The sequence below is a fragment of the Xiphias gladius genome, chromosome 6 (assembly GCF_016859285.1).
Source record: "Xiphias gladius isolate SHS-SW01 ecotype Sanya breed wild chromosome 6, ASM1685928v1, whole genome shotgun sequence".
Taxonomy (NCBI): domain Eukaryota; kingdom Metazoa; phylum Chordata; class Actinopteri; order Istiophoriformes; family Xiphiidae; genus Xiphias; species Xiphias gladius.
The window spans coordinates 25,443,235-25,462,674 of record NC_053405.1 but is presented as its reverse complement, the minus strand read 5'-3'; the positions used below and the strand labels follow the sequence as shown (position 1 = coordinate 25,462,674).

Below are 19,440 nucleotides of genomic sequence, written 5' to 3'. Positions count from 1 at the left end.
ACGGCTTGTATTTGTTTACGAATGAGTACGTACAGCCGCTTATGCATCATCAGTTGAGTAGGCGGCCCTTCAATATGGCAAAGGACACATTTGCATTCACTCCTAGAAGAATGTGGTAAAAGAAAATACGAATTTGGTCTGGGTGATCGGATCTCAAATGCATCCTCAATGCATCTTGGGTGCATTCACACCTGCACTTACAGCTGTCCACTTGTGATCAGATCACCTGAGATGCATGTTAATGCCAGGTATGAACGGGGCCTGAGAGTCTGATGAGGACCTCTGAAGAGCCAAGAGCACATATTGTGTCATGAGCTGTGGTTATCATTTCTTCCCTTCGCTTTTTTCGGGAGTCTGGTTGTGTATGTGAGATGTGGTTTTGCTGGCGTGGCTGTGGCTGTAATTAACATTGTATTACACTAAATACATACACAGACATCATATAGGTACATATTTTGCCCCTTGTGCACCATGTATTTAGCAAGTTCTGAGAATTGCCCTTATAAATTCTCTGAAGACCAAACTTGAAAGTTAAAAAGATTATTTAATGAAATTGAAATATAAGACATATTTATGAAGAAACTAATTCCAGCACATGGTCTAGTAGTATTTTTATTTTTTATATTTACTTCCATTACTACAAACAACATGAAAACAGAGAAAAAGAAAATCCAAATGATAAAACATATAACAAGAATGATCAAAAACCCATAGGACTGCGCAGTGGATGTCCCCCAAACAAGAAACCATAAATTATAAAGAAAGAATTACTCAAAAATAAAAACAAATAAGAGATGAACACAAACGGAACAGAGCAATGAAACATGTATCGGCTGACAGCGTTGAAATAAAATGATAATAAATTTGAGAATTAAGTTTACAGAGGTCACTAGAATATGACTGGAAAGAAAATAGCAGGAGCTTGTATTTATACACACACACATAACTGATAATTATTAATGCCTAATAGAGAATTCTTCATTTTCTGAACAGAGGGACAAAGGCTTCCTGACTTAGAAAATCACCTTATTGTCTCAAGGCATTTAAGAGTTGCTGTCAAGTGACTACAAACTAAAGAATCCCTTCAGATCATGTCAGTGCTTAGTTGGCTGTAAGACTTAAAACTACACCTGCGCCACTTCTGACTCTGTTCATTCTTTAGATAAAGTCCTTGAATGTTCTCAGGGAGGATATTCAGCAGGAGCCTATTTGATTTAAATTTAATAGAAGTTAATTTTTTTTCTCTTGCAGATGTATAAGTATGTATAAAATAAAAGGAAACTTCTCAGCTTGAAGCATAGAGAAAAGCCTGAAACTGACAGGGGAACTGCATCAGAATAAGACATACGGTATAGATCAATGTAATGCCTCATTGATAAGTACAGACATAGAGGGGACTTAGTAAGGTGTTGGGCCACTACGAGTGACCAGAACAGCTCCTTGGCCTAGATTCTCCAAGTCTGTGGAGTCTGATGGTGGTGGAGAGCGCTGTCTTACATGTCAGTCAGAAATCTCCCATAGGTGCTCAGTTGGATTGAGTCTGGTGACTGCGAAGGTCATAGTATATGAATCACATCATTTTCATACTCATCAAACCATTCAGTGACCCCTCGTGCCCTATGTGGAGGCAACTGTAATTGCTCTGTTTCTCCACTCATTTATCCAGGGCTTTCCTTTATTTTGACACCCGTCTGTAAAAGATTCATTGAGAAAGCTGCCAGCTTTAACTCTTGTTGTTTGCGTTCCTGAGTAGCTTTAAAATCCCTTTCGAATGTATGCGTGGAGATAAAAACTAACAAGAAAGCAGCGGCTACAACTTGTAAGCTACCCTACGCTATTCTCAATCATGAATATTTATTTAGTTAAAATATAATGATTAATTTTTCTTTTTTCCTGAGGTGTGGGCTCAGCTCTGTCTTCCTAACAGCCATTTAAGGCGATAACAGGCCAACCTCAAAGATCTTAAATTTTAAGCATATTTTTATGTCAAAAGAAAATTGATGTCTTGTTTTATCCTCGTGACCAAGAGTAAAAGTGAGGGATTTTTCTGTTTCTGCCTAAGTGCAAAATTACACTTTCAGGGGTTTTTTAAATATGGGCCTCCGTTTTAATTGGATAGTATTTAATAAAGTGTAAAGGTGTGCATACACCCCAAATGTATTCAAAGCACTTGAACAAACCCCCTCCACTGACTGATGCTCAGAGAGACATTTGGCTACATTTACAACAAAGCTGTAAATGCAGTTTATTTATATCAACGTAAACGAACATTTTAATGTGGATAAAACAGGATCCTCAGTGATATCAGTTGTTTCTGACATTGTCCGAATTAATGGGTGTGAAACAAGTAAGACAATGAAAATTTGGCTATCCCTAAGACTACAAATTTGGGAACAGGTGCAAGGAAAATTCACAAGTTGCTAAACATAAACATTGTTTTTTTTTCAGTCTGATCAGGCAGACACTACACATAACCCAGGTAGTACACAAAGCTGAGGTACAGTAGTGTTAGAATAAAAAATGACAAACTACATATATTTTTCAGTTTTATATTTTTCATCAACACCAATGAGACACAAAACTGAAATGGGTTCTTGTCTTTTCTTTTTTCTTTTCTTTGTATGAGGATTTTGTTGCACTTATCTCAGTAGTCAGATAAGAGCAAAAGCTTAATTATAAACACCCCTATATTGATATATGTTGTGTGTCTATGGTGAAAAAAAAAATAGACATTGACCTATGTACATGAATGCTGCTTTTTTCCTACTAAGTATAAGTATGAGCATGAGCATGAGCCTGCCTCATCAATGTCAGTGAAAATTTGCCATAAACCTAAAATAGCAAAAGTTTGTTCCTCCTCAGGCGTATTGCGTATTGACAGAGAACCTTAGTCACTGAAGTTTCTAAATGTTTTTCTTTGGCTTTGTATCAAAGACAAACACAGCTATTTGGGTTTCAGTTTGGCTTGATCAGTCTTTCTCACATTAGACACTGGATGCTTTTAGAGGCCATTTAGCATCATCATGGAGTGATGGCACTGAACAAGACTGTACTTCACTTTCTGGAGATTTGCCCACACTGGGGTTAAGTGTGGCTGTGTGAATAACGTAACAGTTACCCAAGGGTGAATACAACACAACAGAGGAGAAAAGTGTGGGTGTTTGTTTTTAAATGTCACTTAAAGGCCTTTAGTGGTTTATCGTCATTGTTTCTGAACATAGGTAGTATTCTCTGTTCAAATTCATTTCTAACTTACTTAATGTGTTTGGATACAACACAGACGCTGTAATACTTCTCAATCTGAAAGAAATCTTCAAAAATTTCTTATCAAAGCTAGCAAGGTGGCTGTAGGCAATGGCGATTAGTCTGTCGACCACCTTGGTTCATAGAGAAATATCTATACAACTATTGGATTTATTGCCATAATTTTTGTTTATAGACATTTTCCCATAGGATGAAATTACCTGCTAAACATCAGCATATTAACGTTGTTACTGTCACTGATAGCAGGCAGCTATCAACTACAGTTAGGTCCATAAGCATTTGGAGAGTGACACAATTTTCACAATTTTGACTCTGTACACCACCGCAATGGATTTGAAATTAAGTCATCAAGATGTGATTGAATTATAGACTTTCACTTTTAATTCAGCTCCAAAATATCACATTAACTGGTTAGGAATTACAGCCATTTTTATACATAGTCCCTCATTTTCAGAGGCTCAAAAGTATTTGGAGAAGTGACAACTGGTCATTTTCATGGATAGGTGTGGTCCATTCCTTTATTTCATGATAAATAAACCAAGAAGAACTTGTACCAGAACGATGGAATAAAGAGTGTGGAGAAAGAAAGGAAAGGAAAGGCTCATGATCCAAAGCAAACCACATCATCTGGCAAACATGGAGGAGGCAGTGTTATGGCATGGGCATGTACAGCTGTCACTGGAACTGGGTCACTGGGGCTCATTGATGATGTGACTGGTGATAGGAAGTAGCAGGATGAATTCTGAAGTGTACAGGGCTCTACTATCTGCTCAGATTCAGTCAATTGCTGCAAAACATAGAACGGTCCTTCACAGTACTGATGGATAACCACCCAAAACATACTGCACAAGCAACCCAAGAAATTCTCAAGGCAAAGAAATGGAATATTCTTAAATAGCCAAGTCAATCACCTGACCTCAACCCAATCAGGCATGCTTTTCACTTACAGAAGACAAAACTGTGGGCATAAAGACCCACAGACAAGCAGGTACTTGAAGGCAGCTGCAGTAAAGACCTGGCAAAACATCTCGAGGGAAGAAAGTCAGCATTTGGTGACGTCCATGGGTTCCAGACTTCAGGCAATCATTGACTGGTTAGATTTTCATCCAAGTATTAAAAATAATCCTTATATCTATAATTAAGTTGGTTTGTCCAGTTACTTTTGAGCCTCTGAAAATGAGGGACTATGTATAAAAACGGTATATATGTAACTTCAAGATCAAGCATAACCTCAGCGTTGCCTCTACATTGGGTTGATCAGCAGCCTTATATTTTAGCTTCCGTTCTATCAAAGAATGTTATTTGATCGACTATCTACTGCACCCTTTTATTTTACTTACGATGGATGTGACTAGCAATGCGGTGACAAACATGTCTTTGAATGGACAATTGTTCAGGTTTTATAATGTCTGGTGAGACTTCACCACGTCAATTTGCCTTGAGTTTTTTTTTTTGTTTGTTTGTTTGTTTTGTTCTGTTTGGTTTTTTAATGAAAGCTGCTTGAAAACTCATTCTACTTTTTTTTCCTACAAGAGTCTTTGTTAGAGGGTCTTATTAAAATATACAAATAAATGTCAAATTCAAAATAAATATTAAAAACACGACAGATACCAACTAAGAAACAACAAATACAAACCATATAAGCCATGTCTCGGAGGTGTTTGAACTGGTGGTTGAACTAGAGTTCTGTTTTTGGGAGCCAGCAGGTTCAGACATGCTCGACGAAGAAGGTAGGGGCAGGAGGGAGACAGTCAAACACTCACCCTGTTGTTATGTTTCATCTCCCCTCCTGTTGAAATACAAGGCATAGTTAGCCTTGGGGCTCAGATGTTTTTTCTAAGTTTATGTTGATGGTTTATGTTCTGAAATGGCATTTTACTTCAGTAAAGGGGTGACAGTTTAGACAAAGGAAATGACGAATGTGTTCACTTGGCCTTTTCACATCATATACATTTCTGAATCGTTCTAGGTGATGAAAGACTCTCTGAGCTCCACTGAATTGCTCTTGTTTTGGCTCCTTTCAGTAAGACAGGAGCCAAAACGGCCTAATCCCATTATGAGACAGAGTATTTTAAGCAAAAACCTGTCCACCTCTATCCACAGATCAGCCAGGCATGGCGGCCAGTGAGTGTGGTAACATTTTGATCTTTGAATGTGATGGCTCTGGCTTTCTCTCTCCTGCCCTTTTCCTGAGATAAAGCCCTGTGGTTTGTCTTTGATAGGCACGTTTGGCCGCATCTTCCATGGTGTGCTGCTGGATGAAAAGGACCCAAGTAAGGAAAAGGAGGTCTTTGTGAAGACAGTGAAAGGTAGGTGCTCTGTACTAGCTATAATTCTCAGTAGACTCCACAGTTGCCAAAGAAATGAAAATATTGTCAAGTCAAGTGTGTTGTAAGTTTTCTCATCTCTATTAATGTGCAACTCACTGTGGGTTTTCTAAGAAGTGTGGTTTGGCAAAGTGAATGCTAATGCTTAGTGAACGTCATTAGATTGAAACATGATTGTAGTGGAAAAGACGTAAGAGGAAGGACAAAGTTCTGAAACATACTATAGTTCAGCAGACAGCGTGTGGGTTTGATTTTGTTTTTTATTGGCGCCCTGATAATTAGAACTGTAGATTGTTTGATAACCAAAAATGTCTATTAGAAATAATAGGTGCTGTTCTAATGGCTTTAGCAGATGACGATACATGGTTTGAGTCCAGTAAACAGGCACACAAGTTTAAAAGTAAATGAATAATAAGTCTTACTCATACTGTTGGTCTTGCACGCTAGCGAAAGGCCTCCTTTATGTGGGACTTTCAGGTTGTTTGTTAGCAGCATGTGTCAGGTTTCAATGCCAGTTGCTCTCTGACCTCTCCATTTTGTCATGTTTACTCAGGGAGGGGTGGATACCAGTCAGTGAACAATATCCTCCTGCCAGTCTTGACTTTGTTAAACTCTTTACTTCCTCCTTATGTGCCTTTTGGGAAGGGAACAATACTGCTTTCCATAAGTGCCACATGATGGTAAAGGTGCATACACAGATAAAAATTTGGCACAAGTGAGTTTCCCACTACAAATGGCTGTTGGAAGAGGAATCTGTGCAGCGAAACCATTAGAAAAAAATCAAACACTACATGGAGTCAGAGAGAAAATGTAACCTTACCTTTCCAACTGCTGCTTCAGACCAGGGTTTGGCAGTCATAAGGTCACTCAAATCAGATTCTGTCTCTGATAAAATTCATAGATCATGCGTCTGAGGTGCAGGTGACCATGATGTTGACTGAAAGTTGCAAACTCCGTGGACTTCATCATAGGTAAGTGGAAGCACACACAAACCACATGCCCTTTTTAGTGTTTTTGGGGCAGTCTGCTCTTTTTTGATTTAAAAAAAAAAAAAAAAAAAAAAAAAGTGAAATCATAAGAAGTAAAATAACTTAAGAAAAATTTCCATAACACTGACATGGTTTGTGTCTTAGACCACTTGGCTATCGTCACCCCCAAATCACAGTATGTACCATGGTTATAGACATGTGCTGGTTTCTCCGTTGTCACTGTTGTCCACTTTTGTAACAGTTTCAGTTCTCAAAGTAGCCGTAAAAATTCTGGTATACTCCTAACCCAACACTGTATTCCGTCAGAGCAGTTCCTGTGGTCGTCTTTTAAATGGCTTGGTTTGAACGCTGATGAAAGAAGACCACATTTTTACACATAGAGACGATACTGTAACAGACTGTGAACGGAACAAAACATGTTTTCCAACATTAATGTAGCACTCACACATTGCATTGTTGCTCATTCTCATATGCCTTCTTTAATACAATCATTTATTTTTCAAAAATGTGGTCTCTATTTTGACAGTGGGCACATAGTCTGAATGCATTGAATTTATTTTAAAATTACAGAAGCATCAGTTAAGCAAATTTGGCTAAAAGTTATTAGGAGGGTTGGACCTTAATTGTACTGTTTTTATTACAAAAGATTGTTGTCGTGTTGGCTGGCTCCTTCCTCTTTTCCTCTTTGTGAGGTCAGCAAGTTGATAAGATTTGCTGACTTCCTCTTCCACAGTTTGACAGTGGTTTGGATGACCCTGTTAACATGTAGTGTTGACTTCATAGAACCCGTTTGATGTGCAGCAAACCTCTACACATGTACAAAAACAGTATATATATCTTTCTCTCTACCTTCAGAAATCTATTGCCCATAAGTCATGTGTGTACGGAGGACGGAGAAAAGCCAATGGTGCTGTTGCCTTTCATGGCTTGGGGGAATCTCAAGCTGTTCCTGCGGCAGTGCAAGCTAGCTGAGGCTAACAACCCACAGGTGAGGCTTCAACTCAGTATACATTTGCTGAAGCTTTAAGTCACATGTTAAACAATTAAGACAAATGTCTCAATGCAAGCCATGTATGGTACAGCATTGAGGCATTTAATAAGCTATTAATATAAATCCCCCCAAACTGGAAGAAAAGTCAGATTCTATCCAAGTGTCAAGCCTGAAAGAATGTTTTGTGTGTTTGCAGCAATCAACACCAAGAAACACCTACCAGCAGCTATTATACACTGTTATTAGAAGGACTGTTGATATAGTCATGAAGCCCAGTGCTGAGGGCAGAAATTTTTATTTTCTATGTAAAGACAATCAGGCTTTTATATAGGTTGCCAAGCACATAGAAGACTCCCTGGTGTTAAAGACAAAGTGCAAAACCATCCAATCAATCAGCTCCAAAATACAGATGTAGTAAACACTTTGCAAGCACAAGATGAAGCTTGCCATCCGTTTTCATTAATCACAACCGCTTTGAAAAGTTTCAGTTAATACATCAGCACCTTCGTTCTAAGCAATCTCGTTATGTACTGGCAGTTGTAGGAGACAAAGACAGTCATTATGTTGTGCTGGTGCAAGACACATCGAGCTATAAATCAGTAATGTATCAGTATGGAGGAGATAAAGCTGTGAGGAAATTATGGGAGGGAGCACAGCACTACAGTGTGGCATTCACTCTGAAAGTAAACATCTTGTTTTGGAAGGTAGAACTGGGAACTGACCTTTTCTGTAGTTGCCATTTTTCCACTGACAACCAATAGCATGGTGCTTGACGGTCAAGGACCACCTACACAAGTCTCAGTTTTATCTGAGTTGTTGACTTTACATGTTCTTATGTCCGTTCATTGGTTGACAATACTTTTTTTTTTTTTTTTTTTTTTTTTTTTTTGGGGATTAATTAATTTAGGCTCTATCACAGTGTCCACGGTCAGATAAGATAAAACAGCCAAAAAATTTCTGCTTTGTGTATGTCAGCCAAGGTTCATGCAGCTGACTGCCTGTAGTAGATCAGATGTGTGGAAATAGGAATGTATGCATTAATATACGATAATGTAAGTTTTGGAGCTCTCTGTCTTTTAAGCGATACAGGATGTTGAAATATAGCATAGCTAAAGAATCTGCCTCGCTTTGTTAGCAGTTAGGGGTATTTCTTTCTTCATGCAGTGCTTAGTCTTTTCTCAGATACATCTCCTGGCCAAGCCATTGTCAATAGGCCCTTCAGTAGCTCCAAGCACAAAAAAAACAAGTTTATTTAATGTCGGACTCTTAATCAAATCTTGACAGAGGAACTTTCTGAACCATGTGAGTCAGATTATTTCCCTTTGTTTTGCATACAAAATTTTCAGCAATATTAATAATATGAATTTACATTTCCGTGCTAATGTAATCTGTTGCTTTTGTAAACTAGGCCCGGAAAAAACAAGTCTACAACCATACTAGCAGCTCTAGGAAGCTTTGCCTTGGCACAGTGGTGCTTTGAGCTAAATGCTAACATGCTCACAAAGACAATGATAACATGCTGATGTTAAGCAGGTACAATGTTTACCATGTTCACCATCTTAGTTTAGCATGTAGGCATAAAAGCTTTGTGCTTTAGCATACTAATTGCTAACTAATATGCTAATTAGCACTAAACACAGAATACCTGTTGATGGCAATACAAAGAAAAATTTAGGGATCACCAAAGTTATTACAGTTCATCCTGTGGGGAGTAAATATTTCACAATTTTTTTTCGAAATCCATCAATAATTGTTGATACGTTTCAGCCAAAAACACAAATGTGAACCTCTTGGAGGCACTAGAGGAAAAGTCAGGGGATCATCAAAGTCAGTAGGATCCATGGTCTTTGCACAATGGCTATTTGTACCAAATTTTATGGCAATCCATCAAATAGTTGTTTTGATACTTCTCTAAAAGCCAAAACTTTGAACCTGCTGTTGGCAGACTGACCAATATTACTATCCCTACAACCGTGCTATTAGCATGGCTAAAAATGTAAGTGTTTTGCTTTTGTATTTACTAAAGAGGTGGAATTTCTCAAGCATTATTTATTATTGGATAATTGTGTGTAACCAGCTACCTTTCAAATGTCCTTTTTCTGTTTCTTTGAAGAAAAGCCTTTTCCAGGGCACCAGTCTTTTTGTATTTAACTCCAACCTTTGACCCAAAGTTGAATATGTTGCAGTTTAAAGGAAATAAGAACAGTTTGACACAGAAGACCAATTTCACCACAGTTAAGTCTTGTCAGCTGTGGTCTCCTGTCCCCTCTCCCTACTTTTTTTTTGTTTTTCCTGTCTCTACTTCTCAACTGCACATGGTCTCTCCCTCCCTCATTTCCTTTCAGGCGATCTCTCAACAAGACTTGGTTTATATGGCCATCCAGATTGCATGTGGAATGAGCTACCTGGCTCGCAGGGAGGTCATACACAAAGATCTCGCCGCCAGGAACTGTGTGTAAGTGTCTCTGACCCGACTCAAAGCTGTCGAATTTATCCTCAGTTCTTCCCTGTAGGTTTCACATGATTTGGTTTGGAATTTAATTATTAAAAATACTTTCAACTCCTGTCCCCCCCTCTGACAGCATTGATGACAACATGCAGGTGAAGATTACAGACAATGCCCTTGCTCGAGACCTATTTCCTATGGATTACCACTGTCTAGGGGATAATGAGAACCGGCCTGTTCGCTGGATGGCCCTGGAAAGCTTGCTCAACAATGACTTCTCTAGTGCAAGTGATGTGGTAAGAAATTCAGTACCAGATATACAGTTTGGTACATAGGTATTTGGACAGTGACACAGTTTTCGTAGTTTTGCCTCTGTACACCAACACAATTGAAATGATGCCATCAAGATGTGATTGAAGTGTAGACTTTCAGATTAAATTCAAGGGGTTTAACAAAACCAGCACATCAACCGACTAGGAATTACAGCCATTTTTTTCATTGGCTCAAAAGTAATTGGACAAACCAACGTAATTATAAATATAAATAAATACTTTTAATACATCCATTTTTATACAGACCCCCCTTTTTTCAGAGGTTCCAAAGTAATTGTACCATTGACTAACAGTAAGTTTCATGGCCAGGTTTGACCTGTTCCCTCATTATTTGATGACAAATTAAGTAGACAAAGGTTTGGAGTTGATTCCAATTGTTGAATTTAATCTGGTGAGTGTTCATTGGATCTCTCAATATGCAGCCCAAAGAGGTGTCTATGCAAATGACGGAGTCCATCATTAGGCTGGAAAAACAAAACAAACATGTCAGACAGATGGCAGAAACTTAGAAGCGGCCAAATCAACAATTTTGTTACATTCTTAAAAAGAAGTAATGCACTGGCGAGTTCAGCAACCACAAAATCCCTGGAAGACCAAGGAAGACAAATAAAGTGGATGATTGCATAATTCTTTCCTTGGTGAAGAAAAACCCTTCACAACATTTAGACAAGTCAAGAAAACTCTCAAGGAGGTAGGCGTATCTTTGTCAAAGTCTAAACCCAAGAGATGCCTTCCTGAATGTAAATACAGAGGGTTAACACAAGGTGCAAACCACTGGTAACACTCAAGAACAGAAAGGCCAGATTACACTCTGTCAGAAAACATCTAAATGAGTCTGCCCAGCTCTGGAACAAGACTAATCCGTCAGATGAAACCGAGATGAATTTGTACCAGAATGATGGGAAGAGGAGAGTATGGAGAAGGAAAGGAAAGTCTCATGATCCAAAGCAACCACATCATCTCTCAAACATGGTAGAGTCAGTGTAATGGCATGGGCATGTATGGCTGCCACTGGAACTGGGTCACTGGGGCTCATTGATGATGTGACTGGTGATAGAAGTAGCAGGATGAATTCTGAAGTGTACAGGGCTCTACTATCTGCTCAGATTCAGTCAATTGCTGCAAAACATAGAACGGTCCTTCACAGTACTGATGGATAATGACCCAAAACATACTGCACAAGCAACCCAAGAAATTCTCAAGGCAAAGAAATGGAATATTCTTAAATAGCCAAGTCAATCACCTGACCTCAACTCAATCAGGCATGCTTTTCACTTACAGAAGACAAAACTGTGGGCATAAAGAGCCATAGACAAGCAGCTACTTGAAGGCAGCTGCAGTAAAGACCTGGCAAAACATCTCGAGGGAAGAAAGTCAGCATTTGGTGACGTCCATGGGTTCCAGACTTCAGGCGATCATTGACTGCAGAGGATTTTCATCCAAGTATTAAAAATAATCCTTATATCTATAATTAAGTTGGTTTGTCCAGTTACTTTGAGAAAAAAATTACTAATTCCTAAATGGTTAATGTGATATTTTGTTAAATCCCTTAAATTAAAGCTGAAAGTTTATACTTCAAATTTCAAATCCATTGTGGTGGTATAAAGAGGCAAAATCATGAACATTGTGTCACTGTCCAAATACTTATGTGCCTAACTGTACAGTTAGCAATTCTATATCTTTGGACAATGTATTCACGTACAAAAAACATTTCCTGTCTCTCAAAGGTTTTTAATAGATCAAATGTTTTCAGGGGACATAATATATACAATGTGATGCAGGAAATGGCATTAACTTTAGTCAAGCCATTCTTAAGACAGTTGTTCAATGTATCAAAGGGAAGGGAGTAGCTCCTTGTGTCTCTGGCTCTTCCCTCTTTCCTCTCTCAGGATAGCAGAGCGGGTGCGGCAGAGACAGACGGGAAGCCTAACAGATCCTTAGAGACACCACTCACACGCATGCCAGCCAGACATACCACCACCCCTCTACATTCCTCTTATGGTCACGCTGCTTCATTGCAATCACCCCCCCTCCCTGGCACTTACAGTTAACAAACGGCTGGCATTAACATCAAACTGAGGTTTAGGAAAAGTCCAAACACGTACCTGCAGCCGCATAGCATCATCATGCCACAGTTACGCACATAAATACTCCATACACTTTTGTCAGTGGTTACTCACATTAGATACAAAGTTGGACAGGATGAGAGGGTGATTATCGGCGTGTTTAGGCCTTGTTGGTAATCTTGGCCAGATTTGGGAACAGGATGGATCACTGTACAGCAAGTTTTTTCTCTTGACAAGCCCGCCCACCACCATGCCCTCTGTCCTGAGACACTCCCTTCCTTTAAAGGTTCTCGGTCACCCCCTTAACTTTTATGAAAGACTAATACAATAGCAACTAGTTCTTTTCAGGGATAATGTGGTGTATTCTGTTCATACTGTAAGTCACTGTCAGAACAGGCAGTGACTCATCTGCAGTTGTATTTTAGATAAAAATAAGCATGAGTCCCAAAATTATAAACAAGTATAAGGTGAAGACATATGCTAAAAATAAAAGTAACACTTCTTAACACAAATGGGGAAATACTTCTTTTCCTTGTCCCCTTGTATGAGGTAGACGTGAAGGGTAGGTATAAACATGTAGGGTGGGCCCTCGCTGACATGGGAGCTTGAACCCAGAGTCTCCTTAAACATAACTGCCACCCTACTGTTTTCTTTCAGACTCGTTACAAAACCTTTCGTCAATGATTTGTATTCCGCATAAATTTTTCAACATAATTTCCTTGGATTGTTCCTGTGGAACATTTTGTATTGGAATGCAAGCGGGCACCACAGGCTTTCCGCACTCTGGATAGAAATGGTGATTATGTTTATCCTGTTTGATAATAACACATTAAAGACATCATCTTGTGTTGATTATATTTAGGAAATGTTGTAAATGAATGTTCCACAGTGGTCTCAGTGTTAATCGTGTGTTGTGTTTTTTCACAGTGGGCCTTTGGAGTGACCCTGTGGGAACTGATGACTCTGGGTCAAACCCCCTACGTCGACATCGACCCTTTTGAGATGTCGGCCTACCTGAAGGATGGCTACAGAATAGCACAACCTATCAACTGTCCAGATGAACTGTACGTTGATATACAGAGTGCACACACAGCCACAGACACGCAAATACAAACACTACATTTTCTGATTCTAATTAATCGATTTCTGAGAAAACAATGATTTTTAAATAGTACAAGTTACTTTATCGGTCAGTCAGTCAGTTCCAGATATTTTCAACGCTTGTCCTAGAGCTAAAAAAAAAATTAAGATGATACTTAATCACTCAAGTTTAGCACAGTTGTTAAAGTACAGTATATGGCCAGTGTACCCCCACTCTGGAAACCCATTATAGAGCATCGTAGACAAGTTCCAAGTTCCCCAAAGTGTCACTATACACTCAGTTTTTCAGTTTATTAGGTACACCCAGCTAAAACTAATGCAGTCTATTTCAACAGTCTTGCAATAAATCCTCCCCTCATGGAGCTCATAATGTTGAGTTTGTGTTGAAACTGTGTTAAAGAGGTGTTGATTTAACTGCATGATCATTTTGGGGGATATAGTTTGTGGTGCTGTTGAACCGTGTTGCACAAGAGATCACAAAACTATTTATTGCCATTTCAGTAGTAACTTGGACAAAGCAAAATATCAAACACAGACAAAAAACCTTTTTAAAATAAAAAAAAAGGGTCAAACACTTGAGAAAGTAATTGAGGATTAAAAAAACATGATCAGAGGGATTATTTAGCAGTGAGAAATAACAGCAGTCAATAAAGCATTAGAAATATGAAAACAAATACACAATAAATGTGTTAAAATTCTTCAGGAATAAAAACATTCAGTATCTCCTAAGATTTTAACCAACAAAATAGTCTGAATCAGGTAGATTAGTAATAAGTACTAATAAGTAGCCAGTCCTCAACTGCAGCCTATTATGAGTAACTGTTGTATCACGTTCTAGTATATGACAGTATAAATAATGGACAGGGCTGGAAATTTGCCTTTAGAGGTCACAGCTTTGACTGGATGAAAATGCTACATATTGTAAGTTATTTTTGGAGACTTCTGCAGTGATGCAAGCACGTGTATGTTTAGCTGCAGCCAGCCTTGCTATTGCAGACTTTCACCAACTCTAGCGTGGTGTCAGGGACGCACAGTTTATATTATCCCAGATCCGAATCAAACTGAAATATTCAGCTGCTCCCAGCATTGGTTACAGTGAAGCTTATCAACATCCTGCAACTGTCAAGAAGAAGGAGCAGCCTGTGCCCGCAGGCGTCGTTTTCTCCATCGGTATTATTATTTACACAGCACTTCCTCAATATAAAGTTTGCAGAGAGCCTGTCATCTTATCCCTGCTGGATAATAACAGGCTTTTTCTTGGCTCAGATCGGGGCATCAGTGGTGTACAACCTGGGTGCATTAACCTTTGATGCATGATTGACTCATACACAACAGCTTTATGGATTTTGCCACAGCCACAAAAAGCTCAAACTCTCAATGATTTCAGTGGGACACCGATAGCCTTAACTTTCTAAAAAAATGATTAATTATTGTTATTAATTATCAATCCTTTTAATCCGTATTTATTTACAAATTTAAACAGAACTCAGAGGCCCATGGTTGAAAATAAAGTTCTACTTATTTAACTTAGAATTGTTTGATTTTCATATATATGCTCCTGCCCGGTCAGATCATTCATAGCCATGACATTGATGTTATCAGTTATGTCGACGATATGCAGCTACGTGTACATCCCAGTGTGGCCTTAAAACTCCTTAGTTTGTCCACCACAAACGACGGACTAAACGGATATCTGCTAACTGTCTTCAATTAAATTCCGATAAAACCGTATTTTTCGTCATCGCGCCCAACAATGTGCATACACACTTACAGTCCTCGCTTCCTTTTTCCGACACCACTGAGATTTCTGTGACAAACCTCGGTTTGTTGGTTTGTTGTTTGATTCCAAGCTTAACTTTGAATAGCATGTTAGGAAGGTCATCCAGTGTTGCTGTTATTTTTAAGGAATATTGCTAAAATCCGTTGGTTTCTGAGTTTCAGAGACACCAAATCTGTGATAGATGGTTTTATTTCCTCATGTTAAGATTACTGTGATGGTTTCCTAACAAGCGGGATTCAGAAAATGCTTCACGAGCTCCTTCAGATTGTACAGAATTCTAACAAAAACAAAGAGATCATATTTCTATCCTCTTATGTTTTAGTGTATTGCACTACTAATACTGCTTAATAGCTTACAGCATCATCATAATAAACCGATAAAAAAATGTTTTGTGTCTACCTTTTTTGTTTTGACATCTCAAAAAAAAAAATCCCTTGTGCTGGAGAAAGCCTGAACACTTATATCTCCACAAAGAAGTCAGGGAATGCTTACGTTCAGTTACTCAAATCTGTTGAGTAACTGAACGTGGTTTCCTTGTGTATACAATAGGTGGTGAGGTGACAACTTTCCTTTCCAAAATACTAAAGGCTGTAAAATAAAACACTGAAGTGCATGCATTGATTAAGAAATGATTACATCTCAGTCATTTATATCAGTGCGGCACAGGCAGCTCCTGTTTCAGGACAATACAAGAAGTACCGTGGAATTACAATGCCGAGTCTGATGCCAAATGCAGATTTCTGTCGCATGACATTCTCCTCCTCTTTGCTGCTGCACCCTGTTTTACACACACAAACATGAAACGCCCAGCATTATCCTTAATTTGCTTGTGGACATTTAAATTGACCTGTCTTTTTTTCTTTTTTTTTGCTTCCCCCTGTGTTGCAGGTTTGCAGTCATGGCTTGTTGCTGGGCACTGGACCCAGAGGAGAGGCCCAAGTTTCAGCAGCTTGTTCAGTGTCTCACAGAGTTCCACGCAGCGTTGGGGGCTTACGTTTGAAAGCAAGCTTTTTTGTTTTTGTTTTTTTCTTCAAGAAGAGCAACTTTAAAAGCTGGTGGACCCTATTCATAAGGAATACATGTAGGAAATTGTGCCTTATCAGATGACAGAGCAGGCCTGCGCCCAATGATTTTATTTTGTACAGTCTTTTGGAGTTTTTATATAGATGAATTACCTTTTTACAGCATAGCAAAGTAAAAGGAATCCTTGTTGAATATTGTTTCATATGCTTTGAAAGCGTCTAGAAATGGTAATTGCGGTGCTTCACCCTTGCCAAGAGGACTGGAACTGTGGAAAGATGTCCTCATCTGTACAGAACATCAACACTTATGGATTTTTTGTGCCATGGAACATTTTTTTAAAGATTCTGACAACCTGGATATAAGACAGTATTTTCTACAGTTTTGTTACTTAGTGACACAGTGTAAATTGTAGATGTGCTTTGGATGACAGTAACTACAGCAGACTGATTTAGGTACCAAAGTAGACATAAGGGCTTAATTTGTGTATGAAACTGTCAAGCATGCTGCCTCACTCGAGCTTGGTACGAGAGACTTCTTGGAAACCAGAGTTGTGTTTGTTGAGATGATTTCTGACACCTCTTCAAATGGTACACCGTTTTCTCTGGATGACACTAACAACGTGATGCAGCGTGGAGCAGATATGTGGACACCACAGCTCCTACAGTATAAGCACCACACAGCTTCTTATGTAACGTGATTTTTAGAACAACACCCGGAGTGAATTTTGGGCACTGTTGTCATTATTTGAATGCCACAATATTCTTTCTCTTTTGTATATTTTATTTCCACTATCACATTCTCCAGACAAAATTATCCTAATGTCTCTATTTTCTAAGCTTGATTGTTCTGCGTCAGAACACAGCCCCTCACAGGAGTTTGCGACTGATTTCTTTCGAGTAACTAAACACTAATAATCACTGTGAACACACACAACTGCCTACCAGCTTGGTCTAATCTTACTCTCCCACCTTTAACATCTTTGTGATGTGTCTGTATGGTCACTGCATGTTGAATTAAGGTTGTAAACTGCTTCCCGAGTTCGTATCCACAAATTAAATGGGATTTTTTAAATAGAGTATGTTTACTTCATTTTTTATTTTGTTTTTTTCCTAATCAAACAATGTGGTGCATCAGTTTCGCTCTCTTGCTGTGCACTGAAAACAATAGCACTTAGCCGGATAACTTGAGAAGACGTTGTTTTCTTTTTTGCCACAAAAGCCACAGTTAAAGCAAGATGTTGTAGTAAAAAATGTTTTATAGCCTGCAAAGCTTCAAGCCACAGTGACGCCTTTTAGCTACAGCTAAAACTGGAATTTAGCTTACAGCCATGCTCGCTGATCGGATTGCCGTGTGTACGCAATACAAGAACATTGTCATGGATTCTTAATTTTTTCTCAGTGTCATTGTCTCACTCCAGTAGCTTTTATTTTGCCTCCTTAGCTTTAGGCTGAAGTTAATGTCACATGAATACTGCATTTCTTCATGATGTCGTAATGGAAAATTATGTGGAATTTGTGCGGAAGCCTTCCAGTAGGTCTGTTGCAGAGAATTGGGGGGGGATTTACCTTAAAATCAGTCATTGTTCAGGTTCACCTTTTTTGTGGTTCCTGTTCCAATTTTTTGTTTTTTGGATAACCAGCAAAACGTCAGTGATGAGAAGTCACGCTGAGACATTTCCACACAGGTGCAGCCCAATTTGAAGATGCCATCCTTTCAAAATACCAGTCACCGTTGCGTTTCAGTCATCACAGCCAGAAGAGCCTGTCTGTTCTGCTCAGTTGTTCTACAATTTCCTCACCAACAGCAGTCATAATGGACCATAATGCAATGCAGCCGCAAGACATGTTGAGTAAGTGGAATGTTCTGTCACAATACTGCAGGCTTTACTCTGGACAGGTTTGCAAATAAAAACCACAACGTCGCTCAGTGTTTGCGGTCAGAGGGGGTTTCTGGGTTGTATTCAAGTTCCATGTCATTTATATAGCACTTTAAAAGGCAAACAGGTTTTGCTGCAAAGTGCTTCACAAAGTATATGTGTACACATACGAGCCTAAAGACGTGTTTATAACAGATGTGGGGAAAAAAACCAAGATTAAAATAGAAACCAGTTTAAACAAAATTTAAAACCCAAGGAATCCGATACAAATAAAAACAGATGAAACACAATAAAAAGCCAGAGAATAAAAGTGGCTCTTGAGGTGCATCCTACAAGTTCAGCAGACTCGGCCTGTCTCTTGACCTCCAGCAGACAAGACCAGAGCCAAGGAGCCCCCCCCTTACACACACACACACACACAAATTCTTTCCACGAATATTTTCCAAAATCTCCTCCAGATAATTCTATAAACTTTCTATTTGGAACAGCCTCCGTTCCGTCTTGTAGCCACTTGTAGAAAATAGATGTATTTTCTCTCCCAGCCTGGCTTCATTTTAGCGTGACTCACCTCTGGATCTGCCTAAGTTATTGTCATTCTGTCTCCTCATAGCTTAAGTACATTCTCCTCCGTCGTTTCTGTTTTTTTTTTTCTTTTCTTTACCATACCCACATAATATCATAGATAATGCATCGCGAGGGAGGCACGAAGCATGGGAAGAGCCTGTGTAATCCCTCCTCAGGCGTTATGATGCCCCGGGAGAATAGTTAAGAGGCAGGTCTGGCTGTAGTCCAGCTCTTTCCATCCAGCTGTGGTGACAGAAAGCCCTGTCGGAATTGCGATTCTTCACCTTTCGCGGTGCCACTAAATCACTTCGGGGGCGTTTTTAGCAGCCTCGAAAGACTGCACATTCTCCACCATAAAAACCCTCATAACTTGGGCCTTCAGTCGGGGGGAGTGCAGCAGTTAAGTTACTCGTCCATAGATCTGAAGGCCCTGTTTGGCAGAAATATTTGAGCCGCATCCAGCGACAAAAGCCGCGACTGTTTGAAGGAGCAAATGGCCGCGGCAAATTCTGATGAATATTTGCGGCAAATGCCGCACGGCTTACGGTCATCGGTCGGCCATGTACTCATTAGCTTCGGGCGGAAACTGCTCCGAAAGCCGCATACCGCAGTTAATGAGGCGTCGGGCCCGTTGGAGCTGCCGGAGAACAAAGCGGCGGTTCACCGGAAGGATGGCAACAC

At 39.4% G+C, this 19,440-nt stretch overlaps 1 protein-coding gene across 4 annotated transcripts in view; it reads left to right on the top strand.

The window, feature by feature from the left end:
* The window catches only part of ryk (receptor like tyrosine kinase), a 46,943-nt gene extending 29,549 nt beyond the window's left edge, over positions 1–17,394 (top strand). For all 4 annotated transcript variants that reach the window (XM_040129056.1, XM_040129055.1, XM_040129057.1 and 1 more), the window contains 7 exons: positions 5,487–5,573; positions 6,493–6,562; positions 7,436–7,568; positions 9,917–10,026; positions 10,154–10,313; positions 13,343–13,479; positions 16,185–17,394. In XM_040129056.1, the coding sequence (XP_039984990.1) occupies positions 5,487–5,573; positions 6,493–6,562; positions 7,436–7,568; positions 9,917–10,026; positions 10,154–10,313; positions 13,343–13,479; positions 16,185–16,296 (809 nt within the window). In that variant the 3' untranslated portion in view covers positions 16,297–17,394. The remainder of the gene's footprint in view (positions 1–5,486; positions 5,574–6,492; positions 6,563–7,435; positions 7,569–9,916; positions 10,027–10,153; positions 10,314–13,342; positions 13,480–16,184) is intronic.
* Positions 17,395–19,440: the final 2,046 nt, after the last annotated feature.